At 59.8% G+C, this 22,538-nt stretch overlaps 1 protein-coding gene across 3 annotated transcripts in view; it reads right to left on the bottom strand.

Annotated features, from left to right (window-relative positions):
* Positions 1-721: 721 nt before the first annotated feature.
* The window catches only part of PSTPIP1 (proline-serine-threonine phosphatase interacting protein 1), a 41,424-nt gene continuing 19,607 nt past the window's right edge, over positions 722-22,538 (bottom strand). The window contains exons 1-15 of one of the 3 annotated variants that reach the window (XM_017870368.1): positions 22,199-22,383; positions 19,933-20,033; positions 19,644-19,718; positions 12,776-12,810; positions 12,495-12,601; positions 10,227-10,289; positions 9,503-9,601; positions 8,576-8,621; positions 7,467-7,546; positions 6,785-6,883; positions 5,667-5,763; positions 5,109-5,199; positions 2,490-2,545; positions 2,115-2,248; positions 722-1,004 (exon numbers count right to left, since the gene is read on the bottom strand). In XM_017870368.1, the coding sequence (XP_017725857.1) occupies positions 873-1,004; positions 2,115-2,248; positions 2,490-2,545; positions 5,109-5,199; positions 5,667-5,763; positions 6,785-6,883; positions 7,467-7,546; positions 8,576-8,621; positions 9,503-9,601; positions 10,227-10,289; positions 12,495-12,601; positions 12,776-12,810; positions 19,644-19,718; positions 19,933-20,033; positions 22,199-22,207 (1,224 nt within the window). In that variant the 5' untranslated portion in view covers positions 22,208-22,383 and the 3' untranslated portion in view covers positions 722-872. Of the gene's footprint in view, positions 1,005-2,114; positions 2,249-2,489; positions 2,546-5,108; positions 5,200-5,666; positions 5,764-6,784; positions 6,884-7,466; positions 7,547-8,575; positions 8,622-9,502; positions 9,602-10,226; positions 10,290-12,494; positions 12,602-12,775; positions 12,811-13,546; positions 14,654-19,643; positions 19,719-19,932; positions 20,034-22,198; positions 22,384-22,538 lie in introns of those variants that run through there. The other 2 variants (XM_017870364.1, XM_017870373.1) reach the window with 2 other exon arrangements.

Here is a 22,538-nt window from a genome sequence, read left to right as displayed (position 1 = left end):
AGCCAGGGGCCCTCTCCCCTACTCCCTATCCCAAATGCCTTTGGCATGGATGAAGCCTATCATGGTTGGATCAGGGCTTGGCTAGTGGTGGAAGTTATGTTCCTGGGACCAAAAAGAGAAAAGGACTGAAGGCCGTCAAGAACAGCCCCCTCTGTGCCCCTCTCTGCCTGGGCTCTGGAGCCCTGCTCGGCCGGGTTTGCCATATTGACGGGAGTGTCACGGACAGCAGTGGCTTCCCCAGGCCCCACTTGGCACCCACAAGCCACAAGCCTTCCTTCCTCGGCTCCCACCATGGCCTCTCCAACAGATCCATCACTAGCTTCCTGTTTCCAGACTGAGTCCTCAGAATATTCCTGGATGTACCCCCAACCTCACCTTTGTCCACGCACTTGCCCTGCTCTGGCCGCTGCTGCCCGGCTGTGGACCTGCTCAACCCTCCGTCCCCAAGACACCTGCTCTCCCCATTGCAGCCCTGCTGAACCCATTCTTGCCCCTGCCACATCCTCCTGCAACCCTGTATCCTCTGTCCAGGTGTGAATGTGTCTCCCTGGTGGTCTGGGAGCTCCTAGTAACTGGGGCCAAGCCTCTTCTCCAACTATAGCTGAAGCCTTGGCTGAGTTGGGGAGCTCCGCCATTCAGGCTCCTTCCCTTGTTCCTTTGCCTCCTCTGAACTGAGCACTCGGACACTGGAGCAGGAGGAGAGAAAGACCCCAGCACACCAAGAACAGAACGCACTCCTTTATTCTCTGGGAGACAGGCTCCCTCTCAGGGCTGGGGACGCTTGGTTCTGGGCCCCAGCAAGGCATGGGTAGTGCTGGGAGCACTGCTGGCTCCACTGGCAGGGCAGGTCCGAGGGGGCTTCTGGCCCTTCCTCAAAGCTTCTCCAAGTAGGAACCAGGGACGAAGCCACGCTGCCCATTCCTCTCCACGGTCCACCAGCCATCCTCCCCTTCCAGGATCACCTCCAGGATGTCTCCCGCGGAGAGGTCCAGCTCATCCGGGTTCTGGCCAAGAGATTGAAAGCGCATGACGCTGGAAGGGCCTGCGGGGAGGGGCGTGGCCTGGTGTTCCCCCACCCAGCAGTAAATGCAGCATGCTGAGCTGTGTCCGTGCCTGCTGGGGCAGCCCCTTGGAGACACAGGATGGGGGTAACCCAAGGGACCTGGCTTCCCATCCACCCCAGTTTGTCATCATAGGCCTCCCCCAACCTGGGTTTCTTCCCCACCCGTACCTCCCCTCTCCCACTCTGGAGACGCAGTGACTGGAGCATGTCAGGGGCCAGGGGTATGCATCACACCCCAAGCCCAGGACACATGCCCAAGCTTACCTAACACAGCCTCCCTTTTGTGGTCCCCAGCCCCAGGTAGCAACTGCCATCCAAGTACCCCGTCACTCTCCTGGCCTGGCTTCCCTACCTCCCCGAGCCCTGGCCTCGTCAGTGGAGCCCACACCCAGCCTGCCTGGCCATGGGGGGTGCTTGGCCTCAGTCCAGTGGATGTGAGGTCTGGGTATGTACCCCTCCCCTCAAGCAGGGAACAGAGTGCACCCTCTCTTATAGCTGCCCTGTGGCTGCCTTGGTACATCCTCACCCTATGCACATCAGAAAATCAATCCTGGCACGATTGCAAGACTCATTCTGGCCACAGTTTTCCACACCCATGGCCACGGAGGACAGGGCCCTGACCCAAAGGCGCAGAGCCTGGCCCTCAAGCTATGACCTGCAGGCAACCCCAGGCTCTGCCAGCTCCCCGCACGTGTGTACCACGCAGTGCCCAGCCTGTGTGGACGGCACAGGACCATGTGCCCCACATGTGTGCTGTGTACAGCCCCGGCAGACACAGGCCTGCTGCACACCAGCTTCCAGTCAGTACATGTGCGCTGAGGCCCCCTAAGCCCTGGGGTGCTGTTCTCAGAGCTCATGCCCGAGCACACTCCCAGGTGCCCTTGCTAGTGTGGACATACTCTTGGGCACACGTGCCCTCCTGAGTAGGAGAGGATGCTCGAAGATGAGTGAAACCACCAGGAGAGATGAGGATGCGACGCACTGAATGGGGGAGGGAGCTCTCAGGTGCAGGAGAGGTGGCACAGGTGGGTTTAGGGTGTGGAGGCCTCACCTGCGCTGTATAGTCGTAGAGCGCCCGGTACTCCTGGACTGGCGAGGCCGGGTTTCCCTGCATCTCCTGCACTGCGATGGCTGCGTAGACACCCTCATTCCGCTCGGGGGTGGGAGTCAGGGTCTCTGTGGAGGCTGAGAGCAGGGTGAAGCATGGACCCCTCCCCTTTCTGGGGACACTGGCCCCTGGAGATTCTGCTAGAATGGGGTTTCTCCATGCTGGGCCCTGCCTCTTGCATCCACTCTCCATACTTGCTGTTGGGGGACACACCCTTCCCCTTGAGGGACCTCAGTGGCCCCATCTGTGCCATGTGGGAGACCTCTCCTTCCCCCCCGGAATCAGTGTGTTTGGGGGTCCCCTCCTGACCCCCTTTACCAGCAGAAGCTGCCAACGAAGTGGTCTTGGGACTTCCGTGCAGCAGTCCAGAGAACCTGGGGATGGGGAGGAAAGAGGGTGAGTGCCCCCGCTCCACACTCAGGGTCCCACCTGGAGGAGGATTTAGACAGGGAGAAGTCTCAGAGCTGCACACGCTCTGCCAGGGCTGGGCCTGCCCCTAGCCTCCTGGCATGGATGTGATTTATGAGGTCCCCTCAGGCAGGAGGGCCCCCAGAAGGTGGTCCCCGTGGCTCCTCCTTCCCCAGCTAGGCCCTCCACTGGCGCCCTCTGCAGGCCATCTCAGCACCTGCTCCCTGCAGGGCCCTTTTAGGGGATCCTAGAACCCCCAAAGCTGCAGCTTCATGGGAAGACTCCCATGGCCCTTTCGGGGGTTCTAGGACCTCCATGTTGAGGCCTCGTGGGAAGACACCCAGTCCTCACCCTCCAGACCCCTGCTTTAGCTTGCCCTAGCAGCTTCCCCGGCCAGTGGGGGTGGGGGTGCACTGCCACACAAAGCCTGGCTTACGTGCCCTACTGAGGCCTCCGCTGCCTGGGCCGAGTCAGCCCTCCTCCCTGCGGGCCCACAGTGATCAGGCCAGCTCAGCCACCCTGTGAACAGGAGTTCTGGGACAGCGCTGGGCTACTTTACCCCTTAGGTAAAGGGGTTAGGCCTTACCCCAGGCTTAGGCCTGGACTGAGCTGGGGTTGTGAAGGTTTACTGAACAAAGGAAAATAAAACAGAAGAGGCAGATGCTGGGGGCACCCCCTGAAGTGAGCAGTAGTGAGGGCTCTACAAGTAGAGGCTGACACTGCCTCCAAGGCCAGAAGCCTTCTTGGTGGGGTGGGGCTGAGTCTTCAAAGGTGAGTGAAGCTTTCTTAGGAGAGAAGGGGAACGAGGTACTGCGGGTGACCAGGAGAGGGAGCACCCAGGTGCAGGGGAGGAGGCACGGCACAGGTGGGGTTTGTGGAGTGGACCAGACCAATTGGGGTGTGGGAGGGACAGGACTGAAATAGGGACTGGACCAGACCCTGAGGGACCTTGAATGCAGGTGAGGGGCTGAGCCATGACTCAGGGGCCTGTGGGAGGCAGCCCTGCAATTCAAGGTGGCATGTGGGGGACCTTTCCCACATGAGGGGCCGAGGGCCAAGGCCCTAGGAGTGCACACGCATGTGCAGGGTGGACATGTGTGGACCCAGCACATGGGAGGGCCTGACACCAACAGAGGCGGGCAGACACGCACCAGCGCCCCAGGCAGCAAAGGACAGGGTGAGAGCCAGCAGGGGCTGGGGACGGGAGGAGGAAGCGGCCAGAGCAGGGGAAAAGGTGTGCAAGGCTTGCTGAGCCATTGTGCTGCCTGCCCCGCACCTCTTTTTCCCAGACTGTCTACACTTCTGACTCTCAGTCACTGACCCCCACCTCTTCCCAGCCCTGCCTGGCTTCTAGCTGCCCCATCCAGAGGCCTGACCAGCCCCCTCCAGCAGCCAGGCCTCCCTCCGTCCTACAGGACATCTCTCTCTCTCTCTCTCTAATCCTCTCTGGGGCCACCCCTTTCTGCCCCTTCCTGACACTGCCTCAGGTGAGCTCTTTTGTCCAGTTGCTTAAATGACCACCTTTGCTGATATCCAGGTCCTCACCAGGTGCAGGGAAGCCTGAGTCTCACAAGCTTTTGTAGCATGTGAGGTTGTGGATGTGCTGCGCCCTGGGGCCACTGCTTTCACAAGATTCTCAAAGGGGTGTGTATGTGTACCCCTCTTGGTGGTTCCCACGAGCCTCTGCCTCCCAGGAGTAGAAAGGTCCAGGGGCTCCTGAGGCCCTGGAATGAGCCGGTCCTTGCGAAGGGCCAGGAACTGCATCAGCCCCTCCCCACAGTCCACTACCTCCCAGAGGCAGGGCCCTCTTGGTTGAAGGTTGGCTGCAGAGAGGAGTGGCAGCATGGCAGTGGGGGCACAGGCGCCACGTGAAACCCACAGACCCTTGTGGATGCTCATAGACAGGGCACATGGCCTCCCTCAAAGGCCTGGCTATGAGGGCTCCCTGAGCCAGCTATAGTGCTCCCAATGGGCTGTCACCATTGTCACTCAAGGCCTGAACCAGGAGAGTCCTTAGGTTCTGAATCTGACCCCAACACTCAGGGCCCTGGCCTTAGAGAGTGCGAATGACTTGCCCAGGTCACACATTGAGGCCCAGCACCAGGACCTTCGCACTTGACTGCAGCCAGGCCGGGGAAGGGACCCTGGAGAAGCCTGGAGAATTCTCCAGATGCCCTAGACCTGCTCCAGCCAGACAGCGTTGCCATGCCGCCTGACAGGGCACCAGGCTCACACGAGGCCCCAGGGACAAGGAAGCCAGCATAGGGGCCTCCCCAGAGCTCGGAGCACATCCCCTGCTGAATAATTGGGATGTGATTATTCACTTAGTGTCTGGGTCCCTTGGGCTGAGGGCTCCATAGGCTGAACTGAGCCTATCTTGTCTCCACAGGGTACCCAGCACCTAACTGGGCACCAGATACAGATACATAGTAGGTGCTCAGTGAACGAGGAAGGGCCAGGTGCAGAGGAGGGGCTCGACCCACTTCCTGGCCCAGCCTCAGGCAGTCACTCCGTCTGTCGGGGCCTCACCTCTTTATCATGCCGCAGGATGGCTGTACGCCGGGGCTGCTGGCCAGTGGGGTGACCTCCCGATCATAGTAGTTCTGGTAGGGCACCGGAGCTGCAGACAGCAAGCTGTGAGGCCCAGGGCAGTCCCCAACACCCCATTCTGGCCCTGCCAGAGACTCAGCTGGGGCCCTGTGTTCCCAATCTGGCCCTGGCCCACCCTGGTGCCTAGGGAGGTGCCTGTCTTGCTCCCCCACTGTAGGTACCACCAAGACCTAATATTCTGGACCCGTGATCCAGCGGAACCAAACAGGAGGGGAGTGGGGGCCGTGGGAGCTCCTCACCTCAATCCCCATCCCCACCTCTTCCTCTGAGTGCTATCATGCCCTTAGCTTTGCCTGAGAGGAGGCTGCAGGCCTGGGACCCAACCCCCCACAACCCCTTGGGTCTGGCTAGGGCTCCTCTGCCTGAAAGGGAGCTATAAGCTACCCCAGCCCTGTCCTGGCACTTGAGGCTCAGGGCCAGGCCTTTCCAGAGGCTCAGTGCACCCAGAGGCTGTGCTGTCCACAGGCCAGTCCTCACCCGGGGGCTCAGTGCCCGTGCTCTTGGCCTGGATGAAGCCGTCGATGTCAGCATCTATGCTGCAGCCTTCCAGCGTCAGCCGCACTTCCTCGTAGAGCTGGAGCAGGAAAGAGCAGAGGCTGCAGCCCGATGCCCACTCTGCCCCTTTGTGGGACTGAACTCTGGCCAGCGGCCCCCACCCACTGGCCTCCTCACAGGACATTGTGCGCAGCTCAGGGTCTTTGATCCTGAGGGGTCACAGTCCTGGCTGACAGCTTCTTGTTTCCTAAACACCTTCTATGCGCAAGGCCCTGTGCAAGGCACTTAACTCACACCTGTCCTCTGAGGTAGACCCCACTTTTCCCCATTGGATAGATGAGGAAACTCAGAGGAGAGTGACTTGCTCAAGGTCACAGAGCGAGCATGCTGCACAGCCAGGTCTTGGGGCTAGTGAGAGTGGATCCAGAGCTCACCCTTCCACCTCGAGGAGGCGAGGAGGCAGCAGGGGCTCAAGTCACTTGGGCAAAAACAACAAGAAAATCAATCCCCACAGCCCTGGACAGGAGGGTCAGGCAGGAAACACAGCAGGCAAGGGGGCCAGGGCTGCCCGGGAGAGCCGTGCACTGGGCTGTATCAACAGAGCTCAGGGCCCCTGGCGGGGGCCCCTCTCTGCTGGGGAGGACCCACCCAGCAGGTTGGGCTCAGTAAGGGGAACCAGGGCACCCTGGAGATGTGGGAAGCAGAGGAAGGACTGCACCTCGGCTCCTGCAAGCACCGAGCCTAGAGCAGAGCCGCCAGGGTCCTCCAGCTTCCGCCAACCTCTGAGAGCTATGTCCGCCTCCCCTCCCATCCCCGGCAGAGGGAGCAGGTGCTCTGTGGCTCTGAGGCATGAGGAGGAAGTCAGATGGCAGGGGAACCACGGAGTCACCATCTTCCAGGCAGAGAAGCCTTGGCCCTGTGGTACTGAGCTCCTGTCCTGGGGTTCTGGGGGCAAAGGCTGAGCTGCTGAGGCCTGAGACCCCTGAGGCCAAGCTTGGACCACAAAGGACCAGGTGCTTGTTGACTGGTTCAGACGGACCTGGGCACTTTGCCGCCTAGAGGCTGCCCTCCCTTACCCCACCAAGGCCCTCAGTCCCCACCTCATCATCCTTGACACACTGCATGGAGAGCTGGTTGCTGTGCACCCACAGGGCATTGCGGAGAATGGTCAGCCGGTCAAACTCTTGCAGCTGAAAGGCCTAGGGGCAGTGGGAGGGAGGTGAACCATGAGGAGGGGCTGCAGGGTCTAGCCAGGCTGGGCCCCGTTCACCCCTCAGCCGGAGCTGACCAGGCCAGTCCTCTCTGCTGGAAGCCCGATCCAAAGGAGAGTGCCCTGGGGTCCCCATCCCGACTCTGGGCCAGCCCTGAGGCTGCAGGGAGGGAGGTGGAACTGCCCAGGGGGTCCCTGCCCCAGCCTCCCTTCAGGCCGCACCACACTGAGGCAGAGGGGTAGTGAGAGGAGCCTCGGACAGGAGTCCTGAGCCCTATTCCCCAGGCCCTGTCCATCGACAGCGCCCAGAGAGGCTGTGGGTTTTGTCCAAGTCTCAGTTTTGGCTTCAACAAAAACGGTGAAATAATGCCTGCCTGCAACGAAGGGGCCCGGGACTCAAGGTCAGGTGACAAGCACCAGGGCCAGGTCCCGGCACAGGCCTGTGAGCAGGAGACTGAGTAACGGGTACCTTCCACCCCCGCCTCGCTTGGGCCTCTTGAAGCAGCTGGAGCAGGGATGGGTGTCTTCCACTTCCCGGCTGGGGAAAGCGAGGCTCCACGTGGGCCACTCACCTCACAGGTGGTCCGGTGTTCCTGCTCCCACTCAGCGCGGACCTTCTCCAGCTGCGTGATGCTCTGCCTGTATACCCGCTCTGCAAGAGCGGGCAGCCTCAGGGAGGGCCCTGACACGAGTTCCTCCAGCCCTGGCTCCTGCTGGGTCCCATCCTGGAGGCCTCCTCCCCCCTGGGAGCCCCGCCTCCCCTGTGGGACCTGTCCTAGCAGCTGGTGGAGCCTCATCTGAATGCCTGTCAGGGCCACCCACGCTGGTACTGCTTCTGCTCCCCAACTGTGCTGAGCTGCCTGAGGGCTGCAGTGGAGCCTCATATATGCAAGTCCAGAGTATTGGCGTCTGGGCATCTCTGGGCGCCCCACTTCACTTTCCAGAGGGGAAACTGAGGTTCAGAGAGGGCAGCTCAGAGGGTGCTGGAGGAGGGGTGGAGTCCCACAGGCTTGGGTCACAACTTCTGTGCCCAGATCTCTGGAGGTCACCTGTCCCCCAGCCAAGAGAGTAGCTGGGTCCTGATAAGAGACAGAGCACAAGGGAGAGGCCTTCCCAGGGGAAGGGAGGAGGGTGGGCGCAGTGTCTGGTGGGTGGGGCACCAGCAGAGACAAGGGTGTTGGTAGGATTCGGGCATCAAGTGAAGGACAGAGGCCCAGAGAAGGCTATGTGCACACATGCGTGTGCCCGAGCTTGAAAGTGTGTGTGCGCACATGCATGTAATAGATAGTGGCCCTGTCTTCTGGGGCTGTGCCATGCAAGTCCTGGGCTCTGAAGCCCGATGGCCTGGGTTCAAATGCAGTCCCCACCACTTATTGGCTGTAACCTGGGGCAAGTACTGGACCTTTTAGTGCCTCTGTTTCCTCATCTGTTAAGAAAGGGAATAATAACAGCAGCCACCTCGGAGGGCAGTTGTGAGGACTGAACACATGAAGTGCCAAGAATGGCCGGTGAATGGGGGAGCATAGCGTTTACTTTGACTGCACGTATCTGGAATGAGAGCACCGCGCCCATGACTGTGCAGCCAGGTGGGAGTGTGTGTGTACCAGGGTGAGGAGGTGTGTGTGGGGAGTACCACCCAGGCCTCTGCCCTGGTCGGATGGGGCAGCCAGGGCCCACATACCTGCCTCAGCGGCTGAGTCCTTACACTGCTTGGCTTTGTTCTGACTCTGAGGAAACAGAGGGGAAGCAGCGTTGAGACCCTGCCCCAGGAGCCCGGGCCCACCTGGGCAGCCCTGAAGTGAGTGTCACACCTTCCCCGGCCACCCTGCGGGGGAGTTCAGGAGCCAACTGTGGGCAGATGCCATCATCCACTAGCAACCTCCCCTCACAGCGGACCACAGGCTAGCTCCATGGAAAGGGAATGAAGACAGGAACTGAGCCCAGAAGGATGCCTGTGAAGAGTGGGACCATAACCCACAGGAGAGATGCAACTACCGCTGAGCCCCCTGGCTGGGACTTGGGCTCTGGCCCCTGACTGACTGCCCCCAGCTCATCCTTGGGCCATTTCCCTCTCTGGGCCTCAGGCTTCCTGTCTGTGCAATGGGTGATGTGTTTCCTGGGCTCTGGGAGTTCTGATAACCCCACTCTGGCCTAGGGGTCACAGCCTCAGGAGCATGGGCTCTAGACCACCTGAGTTGGGGGTCCCTTCTCTGCAGCTTCCTGGCTCTGAGACCTTAGACAAGTCACTTACTGTGAGCCTCAGTTTCCTCTCTGTGACATGGGCCTATTGAGCCCTTCTCCGAGGTTGTGTGAGGGTTGGCGTCTGCTCTCATCGCCCCGTGGGCCTCAGTGGGCCTGCTCTGAGGAATGGGTCCCTGAGTGCCACCTGAGGTGGCAAAGGGGATCCAGCTGACCTGCCTGCCCATGCCCTGAGGTCTCTCTATAGGAAACCCATTTCACAGATGAGGAGACTGGGGTCAGAGAGAGCTGAGCAGCTAGCGTGTCCCACATGCAGACCTTTGCCTGGGGGTGTCTACGGCACCCCTTCCGTGCCTCCTCCACTGCCCCCAGCCCTGGCCAACCCACACCGCCCAGCAGCCCAGCGCACCTTCTCCACCTGCTTCTGGTGGCCATTGGCGCTAATGCGCTCGAAGGCCTGCTCGGCGTCGTCCGCGTCCCGGCACTTCTGCTCGTAAGTCTTCTTGGACTGGGAGGGTGGAGGGGCGTGACTTGGGGGCTGCACAGCCCTGCTCTGTGTCCCCCGGCAGTGAGGCTCCCTGAGCCCAGCCTCCCTTTTCCCTGGCGAGGGTTGTGGGTGGAGTGGGGGCATCCTCACCAGGGACAGGGATCTGCGGGTCCGGAAGGAGATTGAGAAGGCGTGGGGGTACTGGCAGTCCTGCTCCCAGGCCCTCCCCACTGAGGACAGCGCGGCCTGTCCCGGGCCCCGCCTCCTGGGCGGTGCTCCTCGGCGAGGGCACGCCCCTCGCCACGCCCCTCGCCACGCCGCGCCCTCTTAGGAGCCCCTCTCCCTTCCTGCCCAGCGTCTCGCAGGATCCAGCTCAGGAGTCCCTCCTCACTCCACCCTTAGAGTCCCCAGCCGACTTCATCTGCCCTTCATTCACGAGCCCCCAAGGGAAGGGCCCGGACCCATCCCCACGGGACCATGGCGCCCAGCGCAGGCCCAAGCACCCCGTAGGTTGGTGCGCCCTGCAGGACCAACGCCGAGGCCAGCCTGTTCCAAATGCCCTGCCTGGGGCCACAGCCCAGGATCGCACCCTGAGCCCTTCTCAGCTCCTCGAGGGAAGGCCGCGGCCCCAGGCCCTGGCGCTCACCTCCATGGCCTTCTTGTAGAGTGACAGCTTGCTCTTCTGGACCCGGTCCATGACGGCCTCATACTGCAGGGGACACGAGGTTCTGAGCCGAGGGCCGCGGCCTCGGGAGGCTCCCCTAGGCCAAGAGGACGGGGTGTCCCTGGGATGAGGCGCAGCACCTCTCCTGGCTCTGGAGAGGGGGTGACAGGCTGCCCTCCCTCCCCCAGAGCCTGCTGCTTCGCAGTGACCCTCACAATGGAAGACAAGCCCAGGGCATGGGTGTGCCCTGAGGTCCTCGCTGCAGACCTTGGCCAGAGCTTCATCTCCAGCTGGGGAGTTCCCAGCCCCACACATGTGCACACACAGTCGTTCATCCTGCATCCCAGAGCCTCTGCAGGCATCATAGTTGCTCACACATGTGTGCACACTATGCCACACACATACATGCAGAGCTCCACATTAACTCGGAGGTACATTGGCCCCATCCCTAGCTGTGCACACGCATGATCACAGGCATCCCTGTGCACACCCACAGATGCCACTCACAAGTACTCCCACAGTCACCCACACACAACCTCAGGCCACATGCGGGCACAGTGGCTACCGGACCCCTGTGCCAAGGTCTGGGGCCAAGCCTCCCCTCACCTCCCAGGCTTCCTGTTCTGATACAGAAGGCAAAACAGGCAGGACAGCGACTGGGTTATGAGGTGGGAGGCGAACTGGGCCAGTTTGTGCCTGGGGTCTCAGGGGAGGGGTTCTGTGCCAACTAGGAGATCAGCGAGTCACAGGCACTCACACACACACACACACCCTAAAACACCCAAGCAGGGCTGGACAAGGACACATGCTCACAGGCATATGCAGGGGAGCGTGAGCGTGTGTCCTTGCTCTGTGGCACACACACACACAGAGGCTCAGACACACATGGCACGCTCCACAAGACAGCACTCTGCCTGCGGGGCCCTGGCCATTTGGGGAAGGAGTGCTCTGTCCAAAACAGCCTTTGCAGCCCGTGCAGCTCCTCTGGCCACAGGATGGCTCAAAATAGCAGGGCTGGAGTCCCTCCGTCCTGGCAGGCTCTCTGCAGGCTCTGTGGGCAGGTCCCAACTCAGAGAGGGTGTCTGCTGCAGCACCTCAAGCCTGGGCTGGCTTGTGGGGACCCACTGTCTGCTCAGAACCCCACATTTAGAATCCTGAAAGCCCAGCTGGCAGACGAGCAGGTGGCGCAGGCAGCCACGCAACATTTCTGCCAGCAGAACCGCTAAGCAGAGCTGAAGCCCTGTCTATGGAGACTGAGGGGAGCATGGCTTGGGCTGAGCTCTCAGTACTTGGGAGGTAGACATATGTGTCCCATCCTGTGAGAGGGAAACTGAGGCACAGAGATGGGAATTGGTATGGCCAGGACACCCAGGCCCAGCCTGGCCCCAGCCTCAGATACAGCTTCCTCCCCTTGAAGGCTCAGTTGTGTCTTCATTTTCATTTCTTTGGCCACTTTCCAATGATCCTTCCTCCCCAAGCAAGAAGCAGGTCTGTGTGCTGCCCTCCCAGCCTATGCAGGGCACCACCCTCATCACTAAGGCCCTGAGAGGCTGAGCCCCCATCCTCACAGGCCCAAGCCCAGCCTCTAGGCCAGCCTGCGTCCTGCCTGCCCTCCAGGGAACCCATCCCCAACCCCAGCCCTGCAGCCTCCCTGACAAGCATCTGCCAGCCTCTGCTTACACAGCTCCCATGGTGGGGACCTCACTTTCATGCAGTCACTCTGTCTCGGGATGGCCATGCCCTACATATGGGTGAGAAGTACCTTTGGATGCTAAGCAATGCCACACAACTCTCCCACCCGTCTGTGTCTGACCCCTCAGCCTTGGCAGTCCTGTGGGGTGACTGGCTGCAAGTCTGCCTTTTTCCAGGACAATCAGCCCCGATCCTTGGACTCAAGACCAGTTTCCAGTGACCCCCACAACTTAGACTGCCTCCTCTGGACACCACCAAGTTGCTACAGACCCTCTAGAGTCTTCCGTAGTAGGATCCTCCTAGGTGTGAGGCAGCTCGGCGGAAAGGACCCTCCACGGGACTCTGGGACTGACAGTTGGCCTTGGTGCCAGTGGCCAGGCCTCTGCCCTCCCCACCCACTTCAGATTACCCTCAAGCTCCAAAGCTTGGGGTACTGTCCCACCACCACCCCCTGCCACCCTCTACTGACTCTACCAGGAGGGTCAGCCCCCCACCCCTACAGCAGCTGAGAGGCTGGCAATGGGGGAGCAGCTCCCCTGCCTCCTACACCTGCCTCACCTTCTTCCTCTGCTCCTTCTGCCTCTCACGGAACTCCTCAAGACTCCGCAGCTCCTCGCGCAGGGTCAGGGCCAGTTGGATGTGTGAGCTGCCCACATTCTCCATTTCTTGGGGGCAGAGCATGGATACTGGTCCCCAGTGTCAGATCTGATGGGCCTCAGCCACCCACAACTCGCCCCTGTCTGGGCCAGCCCAGCCCCAGCCCCAACACCTCATCTTCTGTCCCCCCAAACCCTCCACCAGCCCCAAAAGATCCCATTGCCCCAGGGTGGGGGACTTACGCTGTTTCAAGGAGTCAAAGGAGGCCCTCAGGGAGCTGCAAAACAGACGGGTCCAGGTCAGGAGGAGGAGAGCACAGCGGGAACCTGAAGTCCAGGCCGTCCCCGGCTGGGGGTGGGGGGGGGAGGACTTTTATTTTGGTGGGAAGACCCTGGGTCACTCTAGAACCAAGGGACCCTTTAGCCAGATGGTGACCATCCACTGGGGCCCCATACTGATTTCCGGAACGCAAAGTTCTCTGCAAATTAAAGCGATCAACCCCCTGCAATGTGGCAGAAGGGGACCGATGCCCCCCCCATCTGTGCTCCTGGCTGCATTCTTAGAGAAGAGGGGATTGTCTTCAGAACCCTGCCTCCCTCCCCTGAACTCCTCTCCCACACTCACAGCACTCTCTCCTCCTCTGCAAGTACCAAATGGCCCCAGGGTGAGGCTGCAGGGGTGGGGACAGTGTTCAGATGGGCTCTCAGTAGGTGGCCCAGGGGATGTTTGGAGGAGGTTGGATGGCCGTGGGAGAGGCCAGCAGGGCAGGGCGCAGGAGGTGAGAGGTGGGCACTGTCTGCCAGGGAGGGAGGGAGGGGAGGGCCCAGCACCGCATATAGGAGGCAGGGAATGATGGGCGGGGGCTGCCAGAATGAACACATAAAGACAGGACACCGAGTGCAATGTGAATCTCAGATGAACGAGCACTTTTTGAGTATAGTATGCTCCTTGTAGTATTTAAAACGTACTTTTATTTTTAAAGTATTTGTTGTTTATCTGAAATTTACATTCACCTGGGCATCCAGTATTTTATCTGACTCTCCCTGCAGCCTCTCTGTGGAGCAGCTCGGCTGCCCCCTGGCGGCCACATGACCTCATGACGCCCACCGGACAGCCCTGGGTGGCGCTGGCAGCGCACCAGGCAGGCTTCTCAGGTGACTTCTCCTCTCAGTAGACACCTGGGGAAGCAGAGGCCAAGGAGGAACAGCAGCCTGGCAGGAGCGTGGGGATCCAGGTCTGGGGGAGATCTGTGGGGGCCAGGCCCCTCGCCCTAAACTGGTGGATCCCAAAGTGAGGTCCACAGACCAGCAGCATCAGCATCTGCAGAGCCTGTTAGAAATACAGATTCTCAGGCTCCTCCCCGACCTCCTGAGGCTGAGGCTTCCGGTTGGGGCCCGGCCCCAAGGCTGTTGATGCCCATCCAGACGTCAGAACTGCTGGCCTGAGTGACGAGACCTCCTCGCAACTCTGCCGGCACAGGTGCCTTTATTTATCCCATTTCACAGATGAGAAGCCAAGGGTCACAGGAGTGAAGAAGCTGCACCCGTGGCCACCCTACAGTAAGAGGCAGAACCCAGGGAGAGGAAGAAGGAGAGGGGTGGCTGTGTGGTGATCCCACCTTCCCTTGTGGGACTCAGGACTCTTCTCTGACTCCTCACCAGCATGACACCTCCAATCCCTCTGCTTCCTGTCAGTTCACCTCTCAGCTCAGTCCCCCTCTTTCAGTTAGAGGCCTCCAGTCACAGCGTGGTCCCCCACCCCCAACCCAGCCCTCATGCACACCACCCTCCAGCCGCACCTCTTTCATGACCGCAGCATGCCCAGACCCCTCCCAGAGCTCAGGGCCTGCACATCCACTGCCCGGCCCTCACCTTTTGGGTCTCACATCTGACAGATACCTCAAATTCAGCATGTCCAAAACTGGACTCAGCACCTGTCCTGCAAACCTCTCCTCTTCCAGGGCTCCCCTCTCAGCAAAGACACTGCTGTCCACCAGTTATACACACCAGAAATCCAGGAGTCACCCCGGGCTCTGTCCTCTCCCTTCCTTGCCGCCACCTTCTATTTCATCTCCTAAATCTCATGCCTGTCCCACGCTAGCTGCCACCACCGCTGCAGCCCCTGCCCTACCACTTCCACCCCCCACCTGTCAGCCCTGCTCTCTGCCCCTCCCCCTGTTCCTTCCAGGTGCCAGGCTCTGTCTTGCCTCAGGGCCTTTGCATGTGCCCATCTCCATTGCAGCATCTTTGCCTGGCACCCTCTCCTGTCCTTTCTGAGCACTGATGTCACTTTGGACTGACCCAGTGGATGTCTGTCACCTTGTTGAACCATGAGCCCTTGAGGACAGGGGCAATGCCTGGCTCTCCGGCTCTCCTCCTCATTGTCCCCAGGCTCATAATCTAGACTTTCTCAACCCCAAACCCACCTGTGGGCCACCCTGGTCCATGGTCTCAGTCTGCAGGGTGCTGTAAGGAATTGCAGGTTCTGGCAGCTGCTGGCCCTTTTCCCAGCCCCCACCTGAAAGCTGGGAGCCTGCCTGAATGCACAGCACTGCCAGGTGGACATTCAGCCTCTGTCCCACCGCTGGGACAGTCTTGACAGTGACGGTCTGTGCTCACCTTGAACTTTTGCCCCCATGACCTGGCTAGGCCTTGGGGGCTGTATAGATGTTGGTGCTGCCTCTGTCTGGGGCACCTGGGCAGGCAGGCTCTGGCCCCTCCAGGCCCCCTCTTGCTGTCACCTGGGCTGCAGGCCTTCCTGCCCCAGGTACCCTGTCCCCATTGCTGGAACCATCAGGCCACCCTAGTTCAGCTCACACAACAAGGCCCAGAACACTCCTCCCTTTCTTGGCCCCAGACAAAATTTCAAGGAGGCAGCCTCAGCTCTGTGGATGAGAGGAGGAGCCAGCTTTGCCCCAGAACTCCCAAAGTGAACAGCCTTGAGCTCTGATATTGTGGAGGATCTGGGGGCCGCATAAAGTCATTCTCTGCCCCATGAAATTCCCGCTTCCTCCCCGCTGTCTGCGCAGGGAAACTGTCAAGATCTCCCTGAGTGCCTCTACTGCGTCTCCATCGCATGTCAAGGATAGGGTCCTGCACAGGCCTCTATCTCCTGCCATCTGTCACCAGTGCCTTCATGTGTAACTCATTCCATTGCCCTTTTTTACTCGGCTCTCAGGAAGCTCAGTCTGAAATTCTGTGCTCATATACAGTCCAGATTTCCAGTGTGTTTCCTGCTCTGTCCCCACTGTGTCCCTGCTGCCTGGCCACCGGCTGAGAGGAGTAGCCGTCTCGCCTCCCTGTGCTGAGGCTGTGCCCACAGTGAGCCAGCATCAGGGGACATCTGACAGGAACAGGGCCTGGCTGTCTCCCGCCAATATCCTCAGCAATGTCGTCATTCTCTCTGAGTTCAGAGGAAGAGAGACCATGAAAAAAAAATTTTAAAATCTCTCTGACAGGAAAACCACAGCATTTTTGGTTTGTGGCAAGTGGGGGTGAGGCAGGGACGTGAGGATTCAGACCTGCACCCCTTGGGGGCTGTGCCTGCTCACTGGTGACCACAGAAGGCTTACAGGAAGCTGGCCTTGCCTTGATTTTCCTTTGTTTCCCAAACCCCTGCCCTGTGCAACTTCTGGGGGCATGCAGCACCCCCAGCACCTTACCTGATGCAGGAGGAGCAATAGGGGAGCGGAGGTGACAGCTTTCTGAGGGAGGTGGCATTTCAGGCAGGCCTTGAGGGATGGGTGGGACCGGGCAGGGGAGCAACAGGGCAACAGCAGGAGCAAAGGCCCAGAGGCTGGAAAGGAGAGTCAGGCAGTCTCTGCAGGGCTAGACATATGACATCAGCAATATTGGTAAGCCCCCTGCAAATACTAACACTGTCTTTTTCTTTTAAGATGGAGTCTCACTCTGCAGCCCAGGTTGGAGTGCAGTGGTGTGACCTGGGCTCGCTGCAACCTCCATCTTCCGGGTTCAAGTGATTCTCCTGCTTCAGCCTCCCGGGTAGCTGGGGCTGCAGGCTCGCGTCAACATACCCAACTAATTTTTACATTTTTGATAGAGACGGGGTTTCACCAGTTTGGCCAGGCTGGTCTTGAGCTCCTGACTTCAGGTCGGCCTCCCAAATTGCTGGGATTATAGGCGTGAGGCATAGCGCCTGGCCCTAATGCTGTCTTTAAAATGCACTGAAAGCGCTGGTGGGGATTGCTGGAGTTTGGGGACTGGGTCTTACTTGTCCATCCTCCATTGCCACTGCCCCATGGATGTTCGCTGAGTTAACATGTGAAGGAGGTACATGTCAAAAATCACTTAAGATGTAACCTCCTGTTAATTTCAGTGGCCTGAGCCTCCAGGCCTGAGGGTGGCTCCTGGCTGGTTTGAGGTCAGGGGACTGTGCAGAAATGCAACACCTTCAGGCAGTGGGGCTGGGGAAGCTGGCCAGTTCTGCCCTCAGGGCTCACTAGGCTATTTATAGGGTCACTTAACCACCTGACTTTTGTCCTCGTTCTGCACCCTGTTCCTAGCCTTCCCATCCCCCAACCCCCTGCCTGTTCTGCAAGGGGCAGGGAATGAGCATCCCACAGACCTGGGGGACAACTGTGGGCCTCAGGGAGGCCAGGGGCTTCCCCTACTCAGGGATGGGCCCTGGAGGGTGGGCCACCAGCCCCCATGCTGAAGAGCCAGGCCACCTTTCCTGAGGGCCAACACTCCCCACCCCCAAGGAGTCCAAGATGAGGAAACAGGTCCACGGCCACTGTTCACCTGTTCACACTTCCCCACCAAAAGCCCTTCAGGTTGGCATGGGTAGGGGTAACCGGGTCTAAGCCAAGACTGACAGTGAGGCAAGGCAGGATATCTGGGAGGGCTTCCTGGAGGAGATGGGCCTGGAGGAGATCTCCTGGAGAAGATGCATAAATGGACCCTAATGCAAAGGACTAGGACGGAGAAGGAAGTCACCCTCAGTGTGCTGGACTCTGGCTAAGGAATGGCAAAGCCCTCTATTTTATTTTATTTTATTTTAAATTAGTGAATCCTCCTGACCCATCCAGGGCATGACACATAGTAGGTCCTCAATTGGTGTCTAAATGGATGGAAGATGGATGCTTGGCCTACACTGTAAGGAACAACTGCATGGCCTCACCAACACTACTTCATGCCACATGGGTCAACAGCAACACTATGGACAGCCCCACTGTGTGCGGTGAACCCCTGTGGCTTGGCACTCTCTGCTTGTCCTTGTGACTGCCCAGAACACCTCTCCAAGTGACCATCCCCTTCCACAGGTACAGACCCTGCACTCAGAGACAGGGAGCATCATCCAGGGCCACACAAGGGATAAGTCAGGGCAGACCCTGTCCCACTTGGCCTTGAATAACCACGGCACAATCAGGGCCGCCTCCACCTGGCCCCTTCCTAGTTCTACAAATGGAGCAAGATGTTGTGTACCTCCCCCTTCCCGCGGCCCACCCTGCCCCCAACCCCCATTGTATTTTCTTTGTGGATAGCTTCTCCTTCCCTGCTGTAAATCCCCTGTGACTCACAATCCCCTGAGCCTGCATCACACAGACTCACTCCAGCCTGGCTCCCATCGTGCCTTGCCGGGGCCACCGTCTCCACCTCTCCTGAGTCTCTGAGTTCTCCCCATGAGGTACCCTCTCTTTCTGGGAAAGTTATCTTCCAGCTGGCCTGGAGGCCGGGAGGCCGGGAGGTCAGGAGGCCAGGAGGGGCTCCCTTGGTTGTGCTGCCAGGCCCCACAGCTGCTCCCCACCTGGCTGAGAGCTCTGGGCACGCTTCCTGCAAAAGGCATACACCCATTCGCTCCTCACCACGTCCTGAGCCCTCCTCTGTGCCCAGCCTGCACCCGGCCCTCAGCCCTTCCCTTGGGAGGCCCTCAGACCATGTTCTTGTGGATCTGTACAGCAGCTCACTGGAGTGGGAGATGAGAAACAAACTCGGAGAAGCTAGGCGACTTGCCCACAGTCCCACAGCTCACATCAGCCGTGCCGGGACCAGAGCTCTAAGGACTCCTTGGAGCCCTCTGTCCTCCCAGGGCTGTGTGCACACTTTCTGGCCTCACACATGGCTCATGCCACATCTAAGCTTTCCTGTGATCTCTGGCTCCTGGTTGGAAGCAGGAGCCGCCAGGGTGCCTGGTGTCTTTGGGGGACCTTCAGAGTATGGCACATTCAGTTCCTGTCTCGGGAGAGCAGGCAGGAGGGGAAGGGGTTCCACAACAGCTGCAAGGCCAGGTCTCAGGGCCCCCGGCAGGAGGACTCTGCAGAGACCTTTCAAGAACTTGGAGGCCGGTGGTCTGTCTTCCCCTCGACCTGGCTCTGTCCTCACCCAGGGGGACAGTCTAGGCCTTCCCCAGAGCAGCCCCTCCTCTCCACTGTTAGGGTGGTTCTGTCCTGAACTCAGCCTCATCTCCTCACGCTTCTTCCCACCCCAGCGGTCTGCATGCAGAGACCTGCGGGGCTGGAGACCCCTGCTTCATCAGAGCCACTCCCCTGATGGCCTGCCCTCTAACCAGGCCTCAGCTAAGCCCCTGAGCCCACTTCTTCCTCTGAGGAGGGCTGCGTTACTATCCCAGCACTGATGAGGAAATGGAGCCATGGAGTGTGTCAGCAGCCAGCCCATGGTCAGACAGCTGGGGGATGAGGAGCTGGCACCGGAACCCAGGTGTGTCCCCTCCTGGACCCCTGTCTCTGGCTACATCTCCATCCTTGAAGCCCATGCTGAGCCAGTGCTGCAGGGGGCTTGGGCTACCAGTGGAGAGGCCTGTCACCTGCCCCTCAGGACTTCAGTGGAGGCCACCCAGGCTGGTGCAGGCTGCACTGCAAATGACTGAGGATGGATGGCCTCCTGTCTCCCCCGCCCAGACCCTTTCCAGCACTCAGACTCTTGGGCTTCCTCCCTCCCGCACAGAACCTGGCCTCACCCTGAATGCCCGATAACCAGACACCAAGGAGGAGTCCCGACGCCTCATGAGCAATCCAGACCTACCCTGGTTCTGCCCAGCCTCCCCCATGCCAGGAAGCCCTAAACCTCATTTAAAGGCCCAGAAACTGCCAGCAGAGGAGAGGAGTGAGCCCCAGGGCCCAGGAGCTCTTACTTGATCTCCGTCTGGCCTCCTGCCTTCCGTGCGATCTGCACCAGCTCCTTCCCGTACCGCTCCTCCGCCTGGGCCCTGCAAAAATAAAAGGGCATTTGAAAGATCATCAGTGACTTGCCCCCTTTGGGGAAGGCCTAGGTTTGAGGGAACACAGGAGAGTTTTTTTTTAAAGCAGGACATGTTCTGACACGGCTTGGCTGGGATGGGGGCCTCGGCCACTGCCCCAGGAGCTGAGTGGAAGGCACCTGTCTGCTGCCCTGTGCTCCCCGTGGCCTGCCCAGCAGCTCACCTCTGCCTCAGTAGCTCCTCCATGTCTTTGCACATCTTCCTGCCATCCAGAAGCCGCTGCAGCAGCACCTCGTAGCCCGTGTGGGCTGTGAAGTCCCTGCACTGTGACATAGGACAGAAGGACACATGAGGGCCACGACCAGGCAACACCAAGCACAGCCCTGTGGGGACCCTCCCACCATCTCCAGGAACAGCCTCTCTCCTGCCTCTATCTCCCCTACTCAGGGCAAGCTCTTGGGACTCTAGACCGGGCTTTACACAGGCACACAGGAGGTCCCCTCACATCTGCAGAGGTGATAGGTACATAAGTGAACCCCACCCAGCTGACAGGGCTGGAGGTGCCGGGCCTGGCATCAGAGCTCACAGGACAGGACATACATCAGCATGAGATAGCAGATGGGAAGGGCCACCCTTAAGTCCCCCTGATGACAGTCAGCCCTGAAATTCACTCACTCACGTTGCCACCCTTCCAATATCCCTATCTCAGCTAAGTGGGGAAACCAAGGTGCAGGGGGATGACACATGATCGCATCCAGAGTGGCCCAGCTAGAAAGTGGCTGGCCTGGCCTTGAACCCCAGGGTGTCTGGCTGGAGTCCCTGCCCTTCGCCTCAGCACTGTGCAGTCTCCATGACCATCACAGCAATTACAGTTTCTTGGGCACCAGCCATGTGCCAGATGCCACATTGGGCTCTCTGTGGGCTCAGGAAACCCCCCTCAGGCAGATCCAGGGAGATGGGCATGGAGGGTGACTTCAGTCAAGGCCAGAGCACACGCAGACACACCCTACATTCCCCTCTGGACTGGGGTGGGGTGGGGAGCCTCAGAGAACTCTCCAGGGACAGCTACCCTCTGCTGCCTGGCACTTGCCCAGCTTGCCCTGGCTGTCGTTCTGGCCAACCCAATTCTCCTTTCTCACTGTGCAGTGGGTTCCAGGTGTGTGTCTGAGCTGCTGGTGTGGGAAGCTGGTGTGAGAAGTTGGGGGAGGGAGGTAGTCTTTAAGGACTATGAAGGAACAGAGGTCTCCCAGGACACTCCCAGGCCTGGGGAATGGGTCCCAGGGCCAGGGTCCCCGCCACAACCCCCTAAGCTCTCCCGGGCCCTGCATGCAGTCTTACTCCAGGGGACCCTGAGGTGCTGGGGAGACAGGATTTTTGTCACCAACTGAACAAAGGCAGGCCTGACATTCTGCACCTAGTCTGTCTTCCTTTCTATCCCTGAGGACCCCTAAAGCCTCAGAGACGAGCAAGAAGTTGCAGCTCCCCTGACCACACACATTACAGTCTCCAAGGTCACACACACTCCAGGGTCGCACACACTTAGCATGACTCAGGTAAAGCCTGCTGCTCCTTCCCCTGACCCATGTCTCCCCTCAAACGCCACCTTAGGGGTGTGAGGGGAGCAGGGATGGAGTCAAAATCAAGGAGAGCTCTCTGTAGGAAGAGGCATTTGACTCAGGTGCTGGAAGGAGAAGGTATTCTCCAAGGTCTAAGGAGAATCAGAAGCAGCAGGGAGGGGTAGCAATGGCATAAATTGCCCCAACAGCGCCCCACCCTTCCCACCAACTGCAGTCCACCTTCAGCAAGCTCAGAAGGGTGGACTCTCCTGGCCTGTAGGACACTTAGGACCCCAAGCTCCTACCCCCTCCATAAACATCCCTAGAAATTCCCGAGGAGGATCTGGCCCAGGCTCAGCTGTCCCACAGAGCAACAAGCAGGGTGTCTAGCCTGTAAGGCCAGAAGCTGTCCCCCCAGCCTCAGAGGCAGGCCTCCACCCCCATGTCCAGGTTGGCATCACTGGGCTAGCCTGGGCCAGGCTTCCATTTCTGTGGTTTTTGGTGGGCAACTGCTTGCAGCCAGCAGCCCTCCCCTTCCCACCCCTGAGCCTCTGCCCTTGCTTCAGACTCTCAGGTCAGAGCCCCCCGCGGCTGGGAAGAAAAACAAATCCGGGGCCTCAGCCTCCTGCCCCTGCCTGGAGGGACACCAGCATTCAGGTCAGAATGCCACAGATCCCCCCACCCCAGAACTGCGAGCCGCCTTGTGTGGCTCCCCTTACTCCTCAGGAAACTGAGGCCAGAGAGGGAAATGGCTTGCTTGAGGCTGCAGAGTCAGGATGAGAATCTGGACTCTCAGGGGACCTGTCATTTCTTCCTAATACCTCTGGAGTGGCCGCCTGGAGCCCAGCCCACACCCAGCCCTGACGCCAAGGGAACCCTTCTTTTGTCCTTATGGAGGCCCCCAGAGTGGAAAGAGAACCAAGTTGAACCTACGTTGGCCATTCGGGAGGAGTCAGAAAGCAGCAAGAGGCCCTGCAGGCTGCGACTGCGGTGCTCAAGCCCCCAGAGGCTGCAGGCTCCAGGATCCCTCCCAGTCCCCCGCTCAGAGCTTTGGGCTGCTGGCAGGGGCTGTGGCTGAGTGAGCTACTGTCACAAGGACTGGGCGGTTCCGAGGAAGTGCCTGACTCTCCAGGGGCTGCTCACGATGGCTCCCAGCCCTGCACCCCTTCCCCCAGCCCACATCCTCCTCCTTCACCCCCACCCCTGCCTCAAGGGCATGGGTCTGACTCAGTGCTCTGAGCTGGAAGAGTCAGGCTCAGGATATGTTTAGGAA

The sequence above is a fragment of the Rhinopithecus bieti genome, unplaced genomic scaffold (assembly GCF_001698545.2).
Source record: "Rhinopithecus bieti isolate Rb0 unplaced genomic scaffold, ASM169854v2 scaffold_662, whole genome shotgun sequence".
NCBI lineage: Eukaryota > Metazoa > Chordata > Mammalia > Primates > Cercopithecidae > Rhinopithecus > Rhinopithecus bieti.
This window is presented reverse-complemented; position numbering and strand designations above follow the sequence as displayed.